At 47.4% G+C, this 21,436-nt stretch overlaps 1 protein-coding gene across 3 annotated transcripts in view; it reads left to right on the forward strand.

Moving 5' to 3' along the window:
• The window catches only part of EIF4G3 (eukaryotic translation initiation factor 4 gamma 3), a 146,023-nt gene that overhangs the window by 49,789 nt on the left and 74,798 nt on the right, over positions 1–21,436 (forward strand). For all 3 annotated transcript variants that reach the window (XM_059487645.1, XM_059487646.1, XM_059487647.1), the window contains exon 4: positions 18,564–18,659. In XM_059487645.1, coding sequence (XP_059343628.1) covers positions 18,564–18,659 — 96 coding nt within the window. The remainder of the gene's footprint in view (positions 1–18,563; positions 18,660–21,436) is intronic.

Consider the following 21,436-nt stretch of genomic DNA (forward strand, 5'->3'; position numbering starts at 1 on the left):
TTGCTATCTATAAATTAAATTTAAATTGGTGAATTTATTCCAATTTATTTCTATTTACACCAATTTATAAATTAAATTTATATTGGTGTTTATAAATTAAGTACAAAATTACAGGCATTACTTGTGTTTTCATTTATATTCTATATATTTTTTTTGTGTAGGCATTAGTTCCTCCTAGAGTCTGTAATAGAAACTAAAAACAACTTGAAAAATTAGATAAAATAATTGTGGATGAGGAGGAATGTGTTTTGCTGTTGGATCAGGCAGTTTGGGGCCAGTGACCAGTGTAGAAGGTGTGGCTTGAACCTTGCAGTGACCTATCAGCAGTGCTTAGATTGGCACACCAATACCATCAATTGGTATTTATAAATTAAATTTATATTGGTAAATTTAGACCAATTTATTTCTATTTCTACCAATTTATAAATTAAATTTATATTGGGATTTAAATTGGTATTTATAAATGAAATACAAATTTACAGGCATTACTTGTATTTTTATTTATATTCTGAGTATTTTTTGTGTAGGCATTAGTTCCTCCTAGAGTTTGTAACAGAAACTAAAAGCAACTTGAAAAATTAGAGAAAATAACCATGGATGAGGAGGAATGTGTTTTGCTGTTGGATCAGGCAGTTTGGGGCATGGCCTGACTTCCAGGATAAACACCCCAAAAGTGCCCTGTCTCCTGACTTCTGGATTTTCCAAGGGGATATCAAGATGTTGCAGTTTTGTACAAGATGGTGCAGTTCTGTAATTCTAAGAAATGGGGCAGGAAAACAAGTTGCACAAATGATTTCTTATAAAAGAGATGAGACAAAGGGCTGCTTACAGAAAAGTCCAGAACAGGAGATAAATGGGAGTTCTAATAAGAATGGAGAAATAGAGTTTAGTGAGATATGTGGAATAAATTGATCTCTTTGTAGCCTCTATTAGATAAATATTCTGCAGTGCTGACTTGAGAGTGGAGAAGCTTATCTGAAAAAGGAGGGGGCAAAAGAGGCAGGTAATGGGCTGAGAAAAAAGGGAGATAAAAGGTACTGGGATGGGGAAAGTGGGATGTGTAAGGAATGAGGTGTGAGCTAGGGGAAAGCCTGGTGTTCCCTCTGCTCTTGATGGATTTATATCACAATAACTTGTGTGGATCAAGCAGGAAGGCCTGAGCAGGTCAGCTGTTAAGGAGAGTGGGTTTGTTCTGAGGAAGAGGAGCAGGATGAGAGGCTGAGGGTGGGTTGGGAATGGGGAGAGCCTCAGGTGGATCTGAACCCCCAAAACATTGAACTGCAGCTGCCCTCCCAGAGCAGGAGATGCCTGGAAACATCAGGAAAGGAACATTTCACTGAGTGATGCACACTCCAGATAAAGCATGATGGGGCACAAACTCAGGTTGTGTTTGGGGTGTGCAGCTGCTCATCCTCCATGGCTGGCACATCAGAGGCTGCATTGGTGCTGTTGGGGCTGTTCTTGCACTCCAGCTGCAGGGAGTAAAGGCTCTGGGCTGAGGGAACAGGGAGGGCACAGCAGGATTGCAGAGCAAACCCTCAGGTGCTGCCTGGCTTTTGTCATGGATCAAGACATTCCTTCCTGGTAAACCTCATCATCACAGGAAGCTACTCATGTGGCAGAGGAGAGGGGAAGAAGAGAACATTCTGGGCAGCCTCTTTAAATCTACTGTAATCAAGGGATTTCTCTTCTCTTAATATTTTGCATGGAGTCAGTGCATCCACAGAGAGTGGGTTCTGTGCCAGATGTCCAGGCAGGTGGATAATGTGAAGAGCCAAATGCAGGTGTCTGCACTTGGGACACCACTGAAAGGGAATCAAAGCTTTATAGAATAATCTGTTCCCAGGGACAGTTTTCTGTACCTCTGAACTATTAGAGATTTGGGTAAATTTATATTCTGAATGTTTTTCTGTGTATCTCACTTGGACCCCTGTCAGGAGTTGAGTTTCTGTGTTTTGTTATGGTAAGACATTCCCAAGTTAAAGGGAGATTTGGGTGGAAGTTTAACCTGTTCATTGCATGTGTGATTTGTCTCCCGGGCTTCAAGGAACACCCTGGTGCTTGTGTTAAGGACCAGGTGAATGGAAGTTTCCTATTTCCACACCTCTTGTAGTTTGTGAATTTCCATCATGTTTTCATTCATTACTTTCTTTTAGAAAGCGATGAGAGAGTAATTTTTGAGTAATTTTGTCTGATTCTTGGGCACCTTCAATCCTGCTGTTTCCCTTCAGATAAAGGGACCCAGGCTGACATGGGATTCAGATGAATGTGTTATTATTAATTCCTTTAACAGCAATAAAGCACAAATAACTGTATTTTACCCACCCATGCTGTGTTGATGATTGAACACTGAACACAGGTTGTCTTTGCCTTTGTCCAGTCATGCCTAACATAGCAACGGGGTGTTTGTGCATAAAAGATAAGGACAAGAGCACTTTGTTTGAATTAGAGTCTGATTAAGGGTCATTGATTTCTCCATCTGACTCCTGAGTTAATAAATACTCACCAAAATGAGTCTTTGCAAGGTAGGGACTGCTCTTGAGGCAGTAGTGAGTGACAATACTGGTGAGTGTTTGAGGCTTTGGATGTCACCTGGTGCTAAATGGAGTTTGGGCAGAGATGGAATTTGTGTCACTGTGGTGGGGCAGCTCTGAGTGCTCAGCAGAGTCTGTCCTTGCTGTTCCCAGCTGGGATCTCAGCATCTCCTCACACTCTAGAGCTTCTTGAGAGGATCTCACAGAACCATGGAGTGTCCTGAGCTGGAAGGGGCTCACAGGGACCAAACCCAACCCCTGGCCCTGCACAGACACCCCAACAATCCCAGCCTGTCCAAACCCTCTGGAGCTCTGGCAGGGCTGTGCCCATTCCCTGGGCAGCCTGGGCAGTGCCAGCACCCTCTGGGGAAGAGCCTTTGCTGATCTCCAACCCAAACCCCCCTGGGCCAGCCCCAGCCCTTCCCTGGGTGCTGTCCCTGCTCACAGGCAGAGATCAGAGCTGCCCCCAGTGAGGGCTCCCCTGTGGCTCCTCCAGACACTGCAGCCTTAGCAGAAGCCATGCTCTGAAGGAGAAGGTGATTTAACAAATGCTTTGGTTCCACCAGTGACCCCTGACTGTCCTGGCTGCTCCAGAGCTGCCTGTCCCTACACATCAGGTGCAGTAATATCTTGAATTCTAGTAAGTTATAAAAGGAATTGCTGTCACTTGCTGGAGTTCCAGAAAGAAGTTGATGTGTGATGAGATGACAGCATTGTGCCCAGTGGTCTGAAAGGGAGGGTTTGGGAACAGGGATCAGGGAATGTATGGGGTTGAGAAGTCAGATACAAGTGAAGGTTGGAGCTTTGTTTGCTTTCCTTTAGCTTTATCTAAACAGACAGAAGCAGCTGGGTCTGTGGTGCTGTGGTTGTGTGGCCCTTTCTCTTCCTCCTGCACCATTTCCATCTGAGGCAGCCACAACAAGAGCAGGGCTCCTGCTCCACCTCCTCTGAGGCTTTCCCAAGGGACACCTCCAGCACTTTGCTGCCCTTCAGGATTAGTTTGTGCAGCACAGTGAGGAGGCCTTGGCAGCCACGTGCAGCAGTCCCACACCCCCATCTTTGCAGCATCTCTGCTTCCCAAATTCCAGGGCCTTGAAGTCATAGTGCTGAGCTCTGGCACAGGGGAGTGTGCAGCACATGCTGCTGCAGTGATGTTATGGCCAGATGTGGCCCCAAGCACATAAAATTTCATATTCCTGGTGGGTTTTGCGTGTTTTTCCCTCATTCTGACAGGGAGAGGAGGGGCACAGCCCCTCTGCCTCTGCTCCTGGCTGGAGGCTGCAGAAGGGGCTGGGTTGACTCAACTGGGGAGGAAAGGAGAAGCCATTGGGAAAGGAGCAGAGAGAGCAGCTCCTCCTTGGATGTGGCTCCCAGAGCTCAGGTAGGGCCTGAATTGACAGTCAGGCCCCATCCCATGATGGATGGAGAATCCAGAGCAGGCTGAGCATTCCCAGAGCCCCTCACAGAGCAGCTGAAATGCTGTGAATCTGCCCCATTCCAGTGCCTGGCACTGATGGATGGGGCAGCCGTGGCAGGATGGGATAATGGGATAGCAGAGCAATGCCAGGGCAGCTGGGCTGGGAGCAGCAGGAAGGAGCTTCCATCTGTCCATGGGGTGAACAGAGGAGGAGAGGGCTCCTGCAGAGGCAATGTGCAGAGCTCAGGGCACCAGGAGAAGGCAGTTTCACCCCTCTATGACCTGGGGGTGTTTTGCAGGATCCCAAGGAACAAGTGCAGTGGGTTCTGGCATGTGAGGGTGAATGGTTTGGAAAAGACTCTTGGCTTTCTCTGCCTCAGCTCCAGGGGGATGCTGAGGGATTCTCCTAGTCCAGGGCCACAGTTTGGAAGCATCAAGTGACCACACTTGGAACAAATTGCCAGGAATTTCCTTTCTAGTCAGGGACAGCTCCAGCTCTCATTAGGAACACGCTGTGCACTGAGCAGATTGGTGCTGCCTGCCCACGGCTGCCTCTTGGGATGGGCTGGAATGCTGGAGCTCCAGGGAGCAGAGGATCCCACAGCACTGCTGGGGACCTTCCTGTGGAGCTGCTGTGGTTGTGGACATCCCTCACCTGCTCCAGAAAAGGTGGAGATACACCCAAATGAACAAAAGTGCAGGAGGGCTGAATTCTCTGCATCTTAGTGCGTGGAGACCTTGACTTTTAGGTGGCTGATTGAAATCCAGAACAGATTGTACCAGCTGAAACTTGTTACCATCTGGTTCTGTGCCTGAAGTGAAGAGAGTTTTGTGGTCTCATTCTGCTCCTCAAAAATGTCACCATCGTTGAATTAGTGTTTGTAATAGCAGGGAGACATTCCTTAGTACCTTCAGGTCTGGGAATGTGTGCCAGGAAGCAAGTCTGCCTGCCATCTGTGGCATGTTTATTAGGCAATCCCCAAGCCCCTCTTTTATGATCTTGGATCCTTTCTACAGGAGCTGGAATAATCCTGTTAGAACCATGATGTTTATTCACTGCTTGCATCTTCTGCAGCCCAATTTGAGATGCTTTTAATTAAGGAATGTTTATTATGGGACTGTAATAGGATGGGAGGAGGGATGTAATTTAATTGTAACCTCACCCATTGGTACCCTGGGGTCAGTCAGGTGCCCTGGGACGTGGGGATTGTTACTCCTTGTTCCCTTCTTGTGTTGGAGGCAGCTGCCTGTGGAGTCTGGTTGTTACACATTGAACTCAATGAGCAGGGACAGGACCCCAGGGAAGGGCTGGAGCTGTGTCAGGCTGGAGATCAGCAAAGGCTCTTCCCCAGAGGGTGCTGGCACTGCCCAGGCTGCCCAGGGAATGGTCCCAGCCCTGCCAGAGCTCCAGGACAGGCTGGGATTGTTGGGGTGTCTGTGCAGGGCCAGGGGTTGGGTCTGATCCCTGTGGGTCTCTTCCATGATCCCTCATTATTTGGGTCCACATGTGCTTTGCTAGAAGGAAACAGTCAGCATAAAACCAGGCAATAAACTTCCTCTGCCCCTGGGGCACAAGGGGCTCCCAGTTTTATTGGCTCATTCAGATAAACTCCCTGTCCATCATTTTCTGTGCTCAGGAGCATCACTGTGGATCCCTTGATCCGAGTGGATCTCTAAGGTTTGCAGGGAACTCTTCCCCCAGAGAATTCCCCTGTGTAGGAACCTCCTTGATCTGTGTAAGGAGCTGTTATCACAATTGTTATCCCAATTCCCTGCTGGTTAAACCCACCCAGAATCCCAGAATTCTTATGGTGGTCAGTCAGGGAGTTTATTTGTGATGTAGACACAATGAAAGGTTAAACTCTCCTTGTATAAATGAAGAAGTTGGTGCTGGACCAGCTGAGGGAAAATGTTTCCTGTTTGTGCTGCTCCCCCAAGCAGCAGATTGCAGTTTCTTGGATCTGCTGTCCATTCCAGGTAATGAGAATAAGGCAAATTTAAACAACTCCTGATAGTGTGAACAGTAAACCTACCTAAAAAAACAGATTAATATCTAGCAATGGATTTTTTTCTGACCAGTGAAGAGTTTGACTAGTCAGAAAAAATTTTTTCTTTTTCTTCTCACTTCTTCCCTTGTGCTTCCTTCTGTACATCTGGGTCAGGCTCCATCCCAGCACATTTCCAATGCATTTTGCAAATTCCAGGCTTGCAGAAATATGTGACTGCAGGTGGAGATTTGAAACTGTGAGTTATTTAATAGCTGATAAATCCAGAAGTGTAATCTCCTTTTGGCCTTTGTGTTCAAGACCTGCTGGAAGTGCAGCTGAACCCTCTGGTTTGTAATAGGATTAGGAGGTTTTTGATTGGGTTAATAATGCTGGGAATATTTCCTCTGAGAATGTATTTCATTATTTTTGGTTCATTACTGTGCTTTTTAACTCATTAAGTCTGGCTGGAAACATCAAACATGGCTTGTGTCTCAGTGCCTTTGGTCTTCAGGGGGCTTTTGTGTGGGGATGCTGGGCTTCATGGGTGTCTTCTAATTTGGGACAGCATCTGGGGGTGAGAGCTGCAGGAAGGGAGAGTTGGGAAGGCATAATGCAGCTTCACATGCAGATTAACACTATTTATTTTAATTATTTAACCTTGGAAGTAGTTGGCTTTCATGAGATGCAACGTAGGGGGGATGTATGAATTAGTTGTAGTATTTGTGCACTTATGAAGGACAGGAAGGGCTTTAATTTATTTTTTTTCTAGCTAGGAAAGAAAGGAAGAGCCATCACAATTTTATCATGTACATGTGCAAAGAAAAGATGACAGCACAAATACTGAGTCTAGCTGGGACTAGGTTGTTGTGACCTCATTGTAAATCTTCCGTGCCTCCTGGGTGAGTTCTATTGGGTATCTCCTCACAGCACTGACTCCTTCTCCTCCACAGCACAGCCAACAAACTCCAGCTCTCCACCCCGGCTAACCCTCTCTTTTGGTGCACTCCTCTCCTTATTGGACACAGCTGTGGTGTATTAAGGGCAGGGCTGTTCCTGATCTTTAGTGATTGGTACAGCTGCAGCTCCTCAGGTGTGAGACCTTCTGCACTCTTCTCTTACATTCCATCCCTCTACACAAGGTCTGGCTTTAGACCCACCCCTCATCTGCCTCATAGAATGCTGTTATAGGATCCCAGGATGGTTTGAGTTGGGAAGGATTTGAATCTCATCCCATCCCACCTCTGCCATGGCAGGGGCACCTTCCACCATCCCAGGGTGTTCCCAGCCCTGTCCAGCCTGGCCGTGGGCACCTCCAGGGATCCAGAGCTGCTCTGGGCACCCTGTGCCAGGGCTGCCCACCCTCCCAGGGAAGGATTCCATTCCAACCCCCCATCCATCCCTTCCTCTGGCAGTGGAAGCCTTTCCCTTGCCCTGGCACTGTGAGGAATTCCTGCTCTCAGAGGTGTTTAATCCCTCTCCAGGCGCTCTGCTTTGCCCAGTAGGGAGGGAAATGTTTTTCTGCTGCTGTTTGAGCTTTTCCTCTCTGGAGCAGCCGTGCCCTGGCTCTGAGTGCTCCTGGCCCTTCCAGCCTGGCCAGGCAGGGCTTTGGAAGGGAAATCTCTCTGCGGGTGTCTTGGCCCCACGGCCCCTCCTGGCTGCTGCGCGAGCGGAAGCGCCTTTGTTTGGCCTGTCAGATTATTGGGAATCAAAAGCTCTTCTGAACTTGCCAGTAACTTGATTTGGGGTGGAATAAAACAGCATTTTTAATAGGAAATTGAGCTTCTCTGTAGCTGTTTCAAAATTTTCCAGATCCCTTTTTTCAGGACTCCTCCACATGTATTTTCTATTCTCACAGTCACGTGCCCTGAGCTTTTTTTTTTGGTGCTTTTCAGACTTAGCCACTTGTTGAGCCACATTTTTATTCATAATATAAGAAGACAAAACAATACGAGGCAATTTGCCATTTTCTTGCATTTAATAACTTCAATTCTGGAATTCCTTGTGTAACAGTACCTTCTGTTCCATGCAATTTAATGGATGTTTTCTTGCATGCTCCAGAAAATACAGAGTTTTTAAACAAACACCATGTGTTCAGTGAAGCACCAGAGTCAGCACAAAAGTCAGGGCTTTACACAGCCTGTGTTTTGTGAGCATAGAGGGCATAAAATACCCCCGCAGCCAGAGAAACCAGGGAGATGGAGCCCTGTTAGCTGTGGTGTCAGACTGGGAAACAGAGGAATAATCTCTGGAGCCATTGAAGAAGCAGCAGGGAGGCCACATTGCAGAGGTGAGGCTTTGAATCCATGAACAGCCTGGTTCTCCTGCCAGCTGAACTCTCTGTGCTGCTTTCCATTGAACCAACAGAGGTGTTGGAGCCTTAATTCCACTGTGCGGCCTGGAAGGGCTGTGCCCATGTTCTCCACAGATCCCTCCTTGTGGTGCCATTAGAAACACAGAATTTATTAACTTGTTTTAACTTGGTGCAAATTGAGACCCTTTATATGGAGGGTGTTTCTGGGCTTTAGTGGAATTGAGGAAAACTTTGATATTTTATGTGATTGCTGCCCTCACAGAGCTGAAGGTTGGGAGACCTGGGATCACCAGGTGCCTGCTCTGAGCTGGATCAGCTGGAGAGAGAACTCTGAGATATCAGAGGACACATTTTTGGAGTTGCTTGTTGGCTTTTGGAAGAAAATAAGAGGAAAGCTGCAAAGCTACTGATGTGGAATAGGGTCTTGGCTGGTTGGGGTTGTGTTCCTGGGAACAAGTGTTGTCCTTAAAGTCTGTTTTAAAAATGGAGGCAGTTTTATAGACCAGGTGAGAGGCACTCTGTGAGCTCAAGGGTGTTTCTGCAGACAGTCCCAGCTCTGCTTTCAGCAGTGGGGATGTTGGAATTCCTGCCCTCAGCACACACATGCACTCCATAGTTTTGAGTACCTTTATTACAGAAAATGCTAATTTACTTAATTTACATAATGGTCATTAGCAGATCACCCCAGGCTGTGAGCCAGGGCAGAGTCTGGAAGTTCAGCCTCAGGAAGGAGCCCCAGGAAGCCATGGCAGAGTTTCCAGATGTTCTGGAATGTTTTCCTGTGACATTATCCTGGCCTCACACCTTCAGTAGCAGCAGATTCCATGCTGATGGATTTAAAAATGGCTTTGGGAGGGAGCAGCCACCAGCAGGACCCCTGTCCACCCCCATGGCTCAGAATCACTGCTTTGGGCTTGCACTGCAGGTCCTCAGTGTGGGCTCACAGGCTGGAGCAGTGCCTGGGAAGGGGAGGAGGATCCTGTCCTCCTTCAGGCTGGGGGTTCTGTTTGTCCTTGCACTGCTGAGGGACACAAACAGCCAGTGGAGCTGAGGAGAAAATCACTGAAACCCAGAATGGTTTGGGCTGGAGGGACCTTAAAGCTCATCCAGTCCCACACCTCCCACTGTCCCAGGTGCTCCAACCCCAGTGTCCAGCCTGGCCTTGGGCACTGCCAGGGATCCAGGGGCAGCCACAGCTGTGCCAGGGCCTGCCCACCCTCACAGGAACAATTCCTAATTCCCAATATCCCATCTGACCCTGCCCTCTGGCAGTGGGAGCCATTCCCTGTGTCCTGTCCCTCCATCCTTGTCCCCAGTCCATCTCCAGCTCTCCTGGAGCCCCTTCAGGCCCTGGAAGGGCTCTGAGCTCTCCCTGGAGCTTCTCCAGGTGAGCATTCCCAGCTCTCCCAGCCTGGCTCCAGCCATGGGGTGTCTCCATGGGCTCCTCAGGACTTTCTCCAACAGGTCAAGAATGTGCATTTTGTGTCCCTGTGGTCCCTTGTCCAGGGAACAGCAGACTGTGTTCCTTCACCATCTTGCCTTGGAGACAATCCCATTATCCACATTGAAGAAGGAGAAGTGCCTGTAGCTCTGTGGGTGTGCCTGGGGCTCAGTTTCCCTGTGCCTTCCTCCTTTGCCCACTCAGATGTGTGGGGTGAAAAGATGGAAAGCCATAAAAAAGATTTACAAATTTGGCTGTGCAGGTAATGACACTGGTGATGTACCCTGAGAGAAACTCCTGCAGAGGAAAAAGGGGAGACAGAGCAGTAATTCCTCCTGGCTCAGGATATTTGTATCCTTTTAAAGGCTGAGCTTAATCACAGAATCCCAGACTGGGTTTGGTTGGGAGGGACCTTAAAGTTCATCTTGTTCCACGCCTTGCCATGGGCATGGACACCCTCCACTAAAATGTTATTAATTACCAATAAGAGGAATTCCCTGATGGCTGGGCTTATGGAAAAAGAGGCAATAAAACTGGACTTTTCAGGAGAAGGGCAGTGAGGGTCCCAGCTACTTCTCTGCACTTTCTGCTTGTCTGCAATTTGTTAAAGTCCTAAAATCAGGCAAAACACCTGGAGCTGTCCTGGCATTCCGAGGAAATAGCTTTAGAAAAAGCCTACATATTTAAATAAACTCACTGAACACTCACAGTTCCTGTTCATTATGTGCCTCCACCCAAACCCAAACCTCAAAACTCCCCAGTAAATCCAATGTGCAGAGATTTGGAGCAAGTCCCACCCTGGTGCCATCCCAGCCCCTCATCAGGAGCAGTGTTTGAGTGTTTGCACTGGAGTTGTGTTCATTCTGGTTTTTATGTGGAACTCTTCATCTGCACAATTTGTTTGGTGTCGGAGAAGAGCTCTAGTCCTTATGTCAGTGATTTTAAAGGGGTTTTGAATATTCCAGGTATTATAAGCAGGAAAAAAGTGTTTCTCAGGTGCTGCTGCACCCTGCAGGGGAGCAGCCCTGGCTTGGAGAGGCAGCAGAGTAGAACTGCTGCATATTTTTGTTTTGCAGCATTATCCTGGTGAGGATGAGCTGATTTCAGTAATTCTGGATAATTTGCAAATGAGCTGCTTAAAAAATGTGGTATCCCTGGTGTGATGGGTACCTAAAACTGCATATTTGAACACATGGCTGTGAGTGGGGACTTGTGTTTGAGCAGAGGCATCTGAGAGTGTGTGTGATGATCATTGAAATATCATTGTAATAATGAAAGGCAAACTGGGAGCATTTAGAGGGGAATTGTCCTTGTTTAGTGGTTTAATCATTTGTTGTGGTATTTTTAAAGCTGGAATAGTTCACAGGAATAGTGGGAGAATATGCTTTATGCATTATTTGAGGGGATGCTGTAGGAAAAAAAGGCTGAAATGAATAAATTTAATAATTCAGATTTCTCCACCATCATCTGTAATATTTGCAGATCTGTATGTTACAGATACTCTTTTTCCTGCCAGGAGCTTCCAAGCCTGTTCTGCTGAGTGCAGAGCACACCAGGGAGGAAAGAAAGTGAGGTTATGGTGATAATGGTGAGAGTCAGGTGTGTGCAGAAGAGGTGCAGGAGTGAGCAGTGCCCTGTTTGTGGTCAGATGCTGGAGCTACCTGAGATCCTGGCATCTCCAGAGCTCAGTGACATAGTACAGAGTGAGTTATTTTGTCCCTAAATATTGATTTTAGGTCAAAAGCTGCTCTGCCCTGTGCTCAGTGATCTCTGCTGCAGCCCCTGGGAGTGTGGCAGGGGGACAAGGAGAGCAGGAGCTTCCCTGGATGCTGCTGGAGCTCCCAAGGCAGCCCCTGGATGGGAGGAGGAGGAGATTTGGGCTCTGCTGGGCTGCTCTGGCTCAGGCTGGTCTCTCTGCCCTCACTAACACAGCTTTTCACATCAGATAAAAAGGGAAACCTCTCTGTAACCTTCAGTTTTCAGAGGTTCTGTGCATTTTGGCAGGAAGGGGAGCAGCTGCCAGAGGGGAGGCCAGGAAAGCTCTTCCCCTGGCACTGAGCTTGTGCTGATGCACCTTTCTCAGAACCCAAAGCTTGGGGGAAATGAAGGTGCTGGGTGTGAGTGAGGAGGAGCAGCCTGAGGAGCTGCTGTTCCAGCCTGCAGTGCCTGCAGGGAGTTCATTAGGGAGAAATGAAGAGCCAGGGTTTAAATTATAATCCTCTTACTTTCCCAGAGCTGAATGCCCAGAGATTTCCCTCGTTGGAGGGTTGCAGTTGTTTGGGTTGCAGTGATTGAGTTGTCACAGTGATTGGATTTGGGGCTGTGGGAGGGCAGAGCCTGCCCATCTCCACAAAGAAATGATGATTCACAATTAAAAGCCACATCCTTGCTGTCACCATCAGTCCACACTTGGGACTGAAGTGAGGTTTCTGCTGCTGGGGGGGATTTCTTCACCTGTGTCTGAGGCCAAATTCCTGCTGTCCAGGCCAGGCACCCAGGGGAAAACTCTGCCTCAAGGGCTGGGCATCAACACGGCTGCTCTGCTCCCTTTGTGGTTTTCCTCAATGAAAGTTTTTCAGCAGCTGGAAGGAAAACCAAGTCTGGTTGTTAAAAAAGGGGATAAGAGGAGATTCTCCCTCCTGAGCAATGACCTCTCCCTCCTGTATTGGCTCCAGGGGCAGCTGCCTTTGGTCTTAGGGGCTGTGTGAATAAGAATTTATAAATCTAGGGACAGAGCCCTTCTAAGGTACAGTATGAAGAACACTGACTGTGCTTCTGAGTGCCCAGCTGGGGGGTTTAAATCAATATTTAGCATTTAAACAGATCAGGGAGTGGCTTGGGAACAGACCAGTGCAGGTTTTATGCAGGAGAGATGGGGGTGGGCTGGGGGTGTTGTGTTGTTTGGGGAAAGAGATGGATCTCTTAACAGTTTTATTCTCTTTCCAGACAGGGAATGTTTTTGGTACTTTATGTCTTGACATTAAATAATAAGAAGATATTTTGAAAATGTGTGTGGTAGCACTTGGATGAGTTTTTAGCTAGGTGCTTTCCATCAGCAGTGCAGTGATACATGAGATGTAAGAGATGTAAAACCACCTGGGCAAGGGCCCTGCAGCTTCTCTTTGGTCTGTGGCCATGCAGAAAAGCCTTTGGGGCTGCCCATGGCCCTGGCAAACCCTGGGTTCTTCTGAGCTCTTGTGATTGCTCTGTGCCATTCCTCACAAGAGATGTAAGCTCAGTGCTGGTGTCCAGGGGAGCTGGAGCCGTGGCCATGGGGCTGGGAAGTGGCTGGGAATGCAGAGGTTTGGAACTTGGAAGTGACTAGGAATTCAGGGGTTTGAAACTGGGAATTTGAAGGTTTGAGACTGGGAATTTGAAGGTTTGGAACTGGGAATTCAGAGTCCATTCACAGTCCCAGTTCCGTTTTGGAACTGGGAGATGACTGGAAATTCAGGGGTTTGGATCTGGGAGATGCTGGGAATCCAGAGGTTTGGGACTGGGAATTGAGAGGTTTGGAGCTGGGAATTTGAGGATTTGGGACTGAGAATGCAGATGTTTGGAGCTGGGAATTCAGAGGTTTAGGATTGGGAATTTGAAGGCGTGGAACTGGGAATTGAGAGGTTTGAAGCTGGGAATTTGAATGTTTGGAACTGGGAATTGAGAAGTTTTGGACCAGGAATTGAGAGGTTTGAAGCTGGGAATTTGAAGGTTTGGGACTGGGAATTGAGAGTTTTGGAACTGTGAATTTGAGGATTTGGGACTGAGAATGCAGATGTTTGGAGCTGGGAATTCAGAGGTTTAGGATTGGGAATTTGAAGGTTTGAAACTGGGAATTTGAAGGCGTGGAACTGGGAATTCAGAGGTTTGAAGCTGGGAATTTGAATGTTTGGAACTGGGAATTGAGAAGTTTTGGACCAGGAATGGAGAGGTTTGGGACTGGGAATTGAGAGGTTTGGGACTGGGAATTGAGAGGTTTGGGACTGGGAATTGAGAGGTTTGAAGGTTTTGGACCAGGAATGGAGAGGTTTCCTGCCAAGGTCACGGCGCTGGCAGGGCCGCGCAGCTCCTGAGTCACGGTCATGTGCTGGAGCTGCGGGTCCAGTTCTCCTCCTCTCCTCGTGTGTAACTTCAGTAAATTTAGACCCAGCAGCCTTCCCTGAGCCGGGAGGATTCGGGAATCTGCCCCAGGGATTAACCCCTTCCCAGCCAAGTCAGACACAGCTCAGCAAGTGACGCTTTCCTGCCTGGGGCTGGAAGGGTTTTGTTCCCAAAAGATTTTTCCAGAGGCAGAGCTGGGTGACTCAGCTCTTTTGAGCCTGATGTGTGTACTTTGCCTGTTTATTCCCAGGACAGGCAGTCCCAAGGGAGTCATGTTACACTGCAGGCTCAGTGTTTATTAACCAGCTCGGGCCTGAGCTAAGAATAACTTTTTTTCAGTTGTTTTGTTGATAGTGATTATTTTTCCTCGCTTAGCACAGGCAGCAGCTTGAGGTGGAAACACTCCAGAGAAAGGATTTTCCCAGCAAGTTGTGGGAATACATAAACACTCAGCTATTATCACCTTCCTCCCCTGAACAGCCACAGCTGAAACATAAAATCAGGAAGGTGAGAGCTTTAAGGGAAGCAAATTGCTCAGTCTGGAAGTGGAGCAGCCCAGCAGTGCCCTGTCCTCTCCCAGCAGCTATTTGAACTTCAGGGATTCAATCCAGCCTTTAGATGCTTCAGAACCAACATTTGTCTGCAGAGCAGTACTTGCTTCCCTGCTTTCCCCTCCGTGGGGGTTTATTTAGGGGTTTTTTGGAGCATTTCCTCACTGATCTCTTCATTCCCTCAGTCCAGCCCTGGTGCACTGTGTGGCTGCACATGACCACGTCACTCTCTGTACCCATTTAGCTGCTTGGCACAGAAAAAAGTCCTTTGGCAGAGGAAGAGATGCAATGCTTTAATCAGCTGATGTGTATGAAAAGCAGCAGAGTGCTGTGATTTATTCTCTTGGATCTTTGATAGTTTATTTAGGCTCCCACAGCCGATGTGAAGTTAATACCTGCAGAAATTTATAAACCACTTTTCCCTCCCTTTTCTTCCCCCTTTTATGGTTTTAACACAAATACCAGTTAAGGCAGCATCCCTCTGGTTGGAGATGTGGAGCAGAGACATTTGTTGTTGTGCAATAGTTGTAAAACATATTTATTTAGCTGATGTTTGTGGTCTTCAGTGGGGTTTGTGTTGCACTTGTTCCTCACTTGTGACCTCCCACTCATGGGGATCACCTGTCCAAAACTGCCTTGGTTGATGACACCTTCATAGCAGAAACCCTTCTCTGGCCTCTAGTTAAGCCTTTGTATGTTATTTTCTTTATTTATACCTTCATGCTCTGCTCATTCTGATAGGGTTTAAATGCTAAAGCAAGTTTAACCCTGGATTGTGTCACCAGTGAAATGCCTTTGGCACTGTGTTTCCACATACCTGTTTTATAGTTTTGCTGCTAAAACTCAGAGGATTTTTAGGCTTAGTGACAGCTGTTCTCCCTTTCTCTCACATCTCCTTTGGCTTGGGTGATTGAAAGAAAGTGGGGGCTGCTTTGGAGGTGGGTACAGACTTTGGGGCAGGATCAGATACCTGACTCACCTTTGGGAGTGATAGCAGAGCTCTGCTCTGTCACATGCGGTTTAAGCCTGAAGAAAATGTTTTCATGAGCCTAAAGATGGGGAAGAATAGGAGATTTTTCCTTCTCTTGTTGCTGAGGTGCTGTGGGAGCAGCAGTTTGGGATGAGATCTCATCTCCTGTGGAGCTGGAGGCACAAGGAGCCAGTGATAACTGGTGCATTTATTGCTATAATTTATTTTTAATATTTCCCAGCACTGTCACCTGTAATAAAAGCAAGTGACCCCTGTGGCAGGGAGAAATGACACATCTGACCCCACTGATAATCAGAAGGCTAATTAATTACTTTATTACACTATATTACACTACATTTAACTGATCTTGTTTAAGCATTTAATTTAACTTTAGTGTACAGAATTTCCTGACTGTTAGCTGATAGTTCTGACACATACATGGATTTAATTGGTTAGGGAATTAAAACACACTAGAATTTAATTAAGTAAATTCTTTTAGGTAAATAATTTTCTTCAATGTATTTTATTTGTTTAAAACACATGGGCAGTAAATGAGATAAGAATTGGAGTTTTTTCTCTGAGGTCGAGAAAATCTTTGGGAAGTTGTGCCTTGCTTTTCTCTATGAAGAGAAATGCAGAGAAATCCCCAGCCCTGTGTGCTCACTGCTGGCTGGTGGGAGAGATACAAGGGAGAATGGCTTTAAACTAAAAGAGAGTAGGTCTAGGTTGGATATTAGGAGGAAATGCCCTGGCACAGGGTGCCCAGAGCAGCTGTGGCTGCCCCTGGATCCCTGGCAGTGCCCAAGGCCAGGCTGGGCAGGGCTTGGAGCACCCTGGCACAGTGGAAGGTGTCCCTGCCATGGCAGGGGTGGCACTGGATAGGTTAAAATCCCTCCCATCCCAAACCCTTCCATGATTCCATGATAGGAACAGCAACATCTGGACCTGTGGAAGAAGCTTTAACCTCACATTGGGCAGAGATCCCAATGCAGAAAGTCAGCAGCAGGATGCTACAAAGGCAGGAGAACTTCTCCAGGTTGTGGATGAAAAGAATTTCCCCACTTCTCTTTAGCTTTGAGTTATTCATTTTGAAATGACACTGACACCACCAGCTCCAGCAGAATCACTCATCAAATAAAAGGGGAAAGGACTTGATGCTGCATCTGACATCTCAAAAAACAAAAATTGAAGGCTTCTTTCCATTTAGTGGTTTACATTAATTAGGTTTTGGCAGTGGTGAAAAGGGAGGGAAGGGCTGGCTGGAGTGGATTGGATCAGGGGGCTCCTGGAGAGGAGGGACAGGACAAAGCATTTGAGAGGAGGGAGCTGAACAAAGCATTTCACTGCTCTTGAACCAGAGGCTGTGCTGCTGCATTGGTGTGAACTCCTCCAGAACAGCAGTGTCCAGCTAAACACCCTGCCCAGTGTGTTTGGTGTCCTGGATCACAGTAAAGACCTGGTGATGTACTTGGAGGCTCACATTTTATCATCATTTTAACCCAAAAAGCTGTGAAAATGAGGCAAAGCTAACAGAGGGTCCTGCCTGGTTAAGTTGTGTGGTAGGAGCAGTGTCCTCATGTGTCTGTGGAGTTGTGTCTAAGTTCTGCTTTTTAAACAGCAGTTCCACTGTGGTCCCAGAGTAGGAATAGAAGGTGTTGCAGCAGTTCAGTTTTGGGATGGGGCTATTTTTGGGCTGTGTTTGTTCCCCTCATCCCCTCTACCATGTTTTTGGAAGGGGTGTTTGTGTTATTTGTTGTATTTTTCCTTTTCTTTTTTTTTTTTTTCTCCTTGAGACCAGGGAATTCCTGGTTGGATTGTTTCTGAGCTATATTTTCATTTACCTTGTGTTGCACTTTAATCAGCAGGTGATTAGTCCAGGGATGGAAAAGCAGAAAAAAACCAGACAATGCAAACTGTGCCCCTGTGCTGGCACTTCTGGGGCATCTCCAGTCCTGGGGCAGCTCTGGGAGCCTCAGGACAGGAAGGACCTGGAGGAGCTGAGCATGTCCAGGGGTGGGAATGGAGTTTGGAAGGGGCTGGAGCACCAGGAGGGGCTGAAGGAGCTGGGAAGGGGCTCAGCCTGGAGCAAAGGAGGCTCAGGAGGGTCCCTGTGGCTCTGCACAGCTCCTGACAGGAGGGGACAGCCCAGGGGTCGGGCTGTGCTCCAGGGAACAGGGACAGGAGGAGAGAGAACGGCCTCAGAGTTACATTATTGGGATATTGGGAAAATTCCTGCATGGAAGGGGTTATCCAGTCCACAGACTGCCCAGGGCAGTGGTGGAGTCCCCATCCCTGGGGGGATTTAGAAGATGTGTAGCTGTGGCCCTTGGGGACATTGTTTAGTGGTGGCACTGCTGGGGAACAGCTGGACTTGAAGATCTCAGAGAGCTTTTCCAACATTACCAATTCCACCATCCTATGGCTCTTGAGAGCAAAGGCTGTTGCAGGCTGGTGGCTGGTTTTTGTGCCATTACAATAATAAATGATTTTTTAAACTTGTAATGTAAATTATAATGGTTTTGTTCAAAGAGAATAAAGAAAAAGGCACTCTGAAAAGTTATTTCTAAATGTCTCATTAAAATGCGTCATCAGCAGAGCTCCAGAGCTTCAGTTTATTGTTACTTTGGGCAAATAACACTTGGGGAGAGCATCTGGTGGGATAAATTGTTACAGCCCATGGAAATGGGTGGAAGTAGGAAAAATGTGCAGAGCTGTAGCCATGGCCTGCCTCCCATCTGGGATGGTTTTGGGCTGTTCCATTGCACTGGAAATGCTTTAATGCAGCAGCAGCTTCTGTTAAACACACTCAGGGTTGTTTCTTGCTGTTTGCCTGATTTTGGAGGATTTATTGGCATTGTCTACAGATCTGGCTGTCCTTGGAAGCTGGTTTGGGAGAGGCTTTTGGAAACAGCTGGCCAGGCCTTTGGACACACAAGGTTTTGGTGACTCCTGGGTTGTTTCCCACTGCAGCACTTGGGGAGCTCAGGTGATAAATAGCAGCAAACTCTGAATAAAATAGGAGTAAACTCTGACTAATAATTACTAATGGAGCTGTTACTTACAAGTAGAGCTACTAGTGGATCTACAAGCTGCTCCCATGAGAGGCAGTGTTGATGAATTGCTCCTCGACAGAGATGGTTTCTCTCTCACAATCTTTTCATCTTTATCTCCATGTCAGTCCCTCCAGTTCTGTTCCTGGTTTTTGGGATGAATCATTGGATCCACTCACTTGGCTTTTCTTGTTCCCTGGCAGGCTCCTTATCCCTCAGGACAGAATGCAGCTCCCACCACGCTGGTGTACCCTCAAGCCCCTCAAACAATGAACACTCAGCCTCAGACCCGCTCGCCGGTAAGGAGCCCACGCTGCCCCATCCTGCTCTCTCCTCCTTGCTCTGTGTTTCTCTGTCTGTGTGTGTCTGTAGCACGGGGCTGGTTCTCTGCAAAGCCCATTTTACTCACCTGGAAGCACATCCTGAATGGCAAACCTTGGTTGAGTTTTTCAGGCACTGTCCTGGTAGGATAATTTTCCTTCTGAAGTTCCTAAAGAAGTGATGGAGGGATCCTCATCTACCTTCAAATAACACCATTTATTTTTAGCCTAGATGCTTTCAGGTTCACTTCATTATAGAGTTCAGGTTCATTGCCAGAATCTTTCTCTTTTCTTCTTTTTTTTTCTTTTTATTTTTTCTTTAAGGATGTGTTTTGTGCAGGGATAGACCAGAGATCAAACACAAGCAGTTCTCTGCAGCAGCGTTTGCTCTCCAGTGGCCTCTGGGCTTTGCTCCCAAATCAGTGCCACTGATCAGTTCTAACCCTGGAGGTGCTCATCTGTAACCTAGAGCTTCTGTGCACTCAGATCTTTTTGTGCTGAGCCCCTTTTTCATCCAACTTCAGGTCTGATTATGCTTCACAGTCTGTTTTTTGGGGGTGGGTGTTTATTGTGATACTGCTCTGCTGTTGTAGGACTTCAGTTCCCCACACCTGGGGATTCTCTGCTTGTAGCACAGCTCCACATGATGTTAGAGGACCCTCCTAGGGCATCAGAGGCTTTGCCCAGCTTCTGGAGGCATGGTGGCTTCCCATCAGCACATCTCAGGGCTCTGTCAGCTGAGGAGCAGCAATCCTGCCCCTCCTGCCCCTCTGTGTCAGGACACCTTCAGGCTGCCCATAACCCCTGGTGCCTTCCCAGCACTCTTCTCTCTTTAGAGTGAGACAAATGCTCCTGGAGCAAACTGAAGCCTCTGAGACAGAGGAATTTGTCCAAAAAAGAGATATAAATACAGATAAACCCAGGGCAAGGATCCCCAAACCTGCAACATCACTGGGCACTTGCCCAGCTCTGGAGGTTTCCTCTCCAGGACATACCAGGGTTTGTTCTGAGGCCCCTCAACCTCTGCTGATGAAGGAGCCAGGTAATGCTGACTTTGAAGTTCTTTGATGTGCCCAGCTGGAAATTTGTCCTCAGTGCCCCATTCTGATCAGTAATGCAGGACACTGCTGCTAAAGCTCTTTCCTCAGTAAGTATAATCATCTTTCTCTTTAATTGTTGCAAAGCACAGCTAAGCTGGTGTGGTTAGAACTGGAGCAAAAACTTGACTGAAGAGCTGCATCTCTAAACCAGTTTTTTTGACAGCCCAGCAGAACAGTGCCAATACATTGCACAGAAAACTGGAAGAGGAGGAAGGTTTTGGAACAGAGTCCGGTTTACAGGTCCCTGGCTGGAAGAGGCTGGATAAAATACTGCATTGTAAGCAATATAACAAACTGTACTCCTTCTTGCAGGCAATTGTGCCCACGGCACTGTTTTTATTTCTTCTTCCTTTCTTTATTATATATATTTTTTTTACCACATCCCTTTTTTTGTTGGCTACAGAAATGCACTAGTTTTGCTTCTTTGCTGAAAGCACGAGCTGCCGTGGCAGCCTCTGCCAGGTGAGGTGGTGCCACAAGGGCCCAAAGCTGAATTACAGAGGGGTCTGACCTGGGGTAGGACAGACACAGGGCCCCCTGGGCTGTGTCACTCAGCAGAGAGAGAATCTGCAGGAAATTTGGCCAGTAAATGTCAAATTTTTAGTGTTTTGGCCCCATAACTGAGGAGGTCCCGAGGAAGAATTTATCTGCACCTTGTTTGTGTTGCTCTGAGCTCTCCTGTGTGCAGGTTTTGCCTTGTGCTCTGCTAGTGCCCATCTCACCCCATGACTAAAAACTGCTCCCACCCATCACATCTCATTCCACCTCCCACCCCAAAGCAAATGCAAGACTAGCCCAGGTCTGAGCTACTCCTGCGTTTGGATCTTCGCTTGATTTATTTCTTTGTAATTTAATTATTATTTTGTTCAGTTTCTTTTTTAACCCATTTGGTGGTGAGGGGAGGGTGAGCAGGGGATGAGGAGGGTGGCTGTGCCATCCCTGGGTTCCTGCTGTGCTCTGGCACAGCTGAGTGGGCAGGCAGGGCTGATCCAGAGCCAGAGCTTCCTGCATCCAGGAGCCTTTGGGAGTGCAGAGCTCAGGATTTTGGGGTTCAGAGCTCAGGCTTTTGGGGGTGCAGAGCTCAGGATTTTTGAGTGCAAAGCTCAGGATTTTGGGCTGCAGAGCTCAGGCTTTTCTGTCCCCCCAGCACAGCTGCCTTTGCAATCCATGTTTGCTCCCACAGCCAGAATTGCAAAGCTCCAGCTGGGCAAGGAAAACAAAATCCGGGTCCTTCAGCACTGCTGAAAATTCCCCAGTAGCTCTTGGCCATACCAGCCCCCATCTCAACACAAACTGTCCAATTTTAAGACTTCTGCCAAAAAATGATAGCTCCAGGAGGGGTGAGGTGTGCCAGCCCAACATCTGCAGGGAGAGAACATTCTGAGTCCATGGAGCAGGACTGTAGGGAGGGGGCCATGGGGCAGGGAGGTTGGACCCAGGATTTATAAGGTTTTCCTATCTACTGTCTTCATCAAACAGAGAAAAAACAACCCAAAGTGTCTCTTTTAAGCCAGCAGTGACTACTACAGTTTGTTCTGTTGCTTACAGCTATTAACAGGAATAATTCCTATCAAACAGAATTATTTTTAAAAAAATTTCAAATCAAGAGCCAGTGGTGACCAGTGCAAAATAGATGAGGGCATTTTTCACTAACTT

Source organism: Ammospiza nelsoni, chromosome 22 (assembly GCF_027579445.1).
Source record: "Ammospiza nelsoni isolate bAmmNel1 chromosome 22, bAmmNel1.pri, whole genome shotgun sequence".
In the NCBI taxonomy this organism is placed as follows: domain Eukaryota; kingdom Metazoa; phylum Chordata; class Aves; order Passeriformes; family Passerellidae; genus Ammospiza; species Ammospiza nelsoni.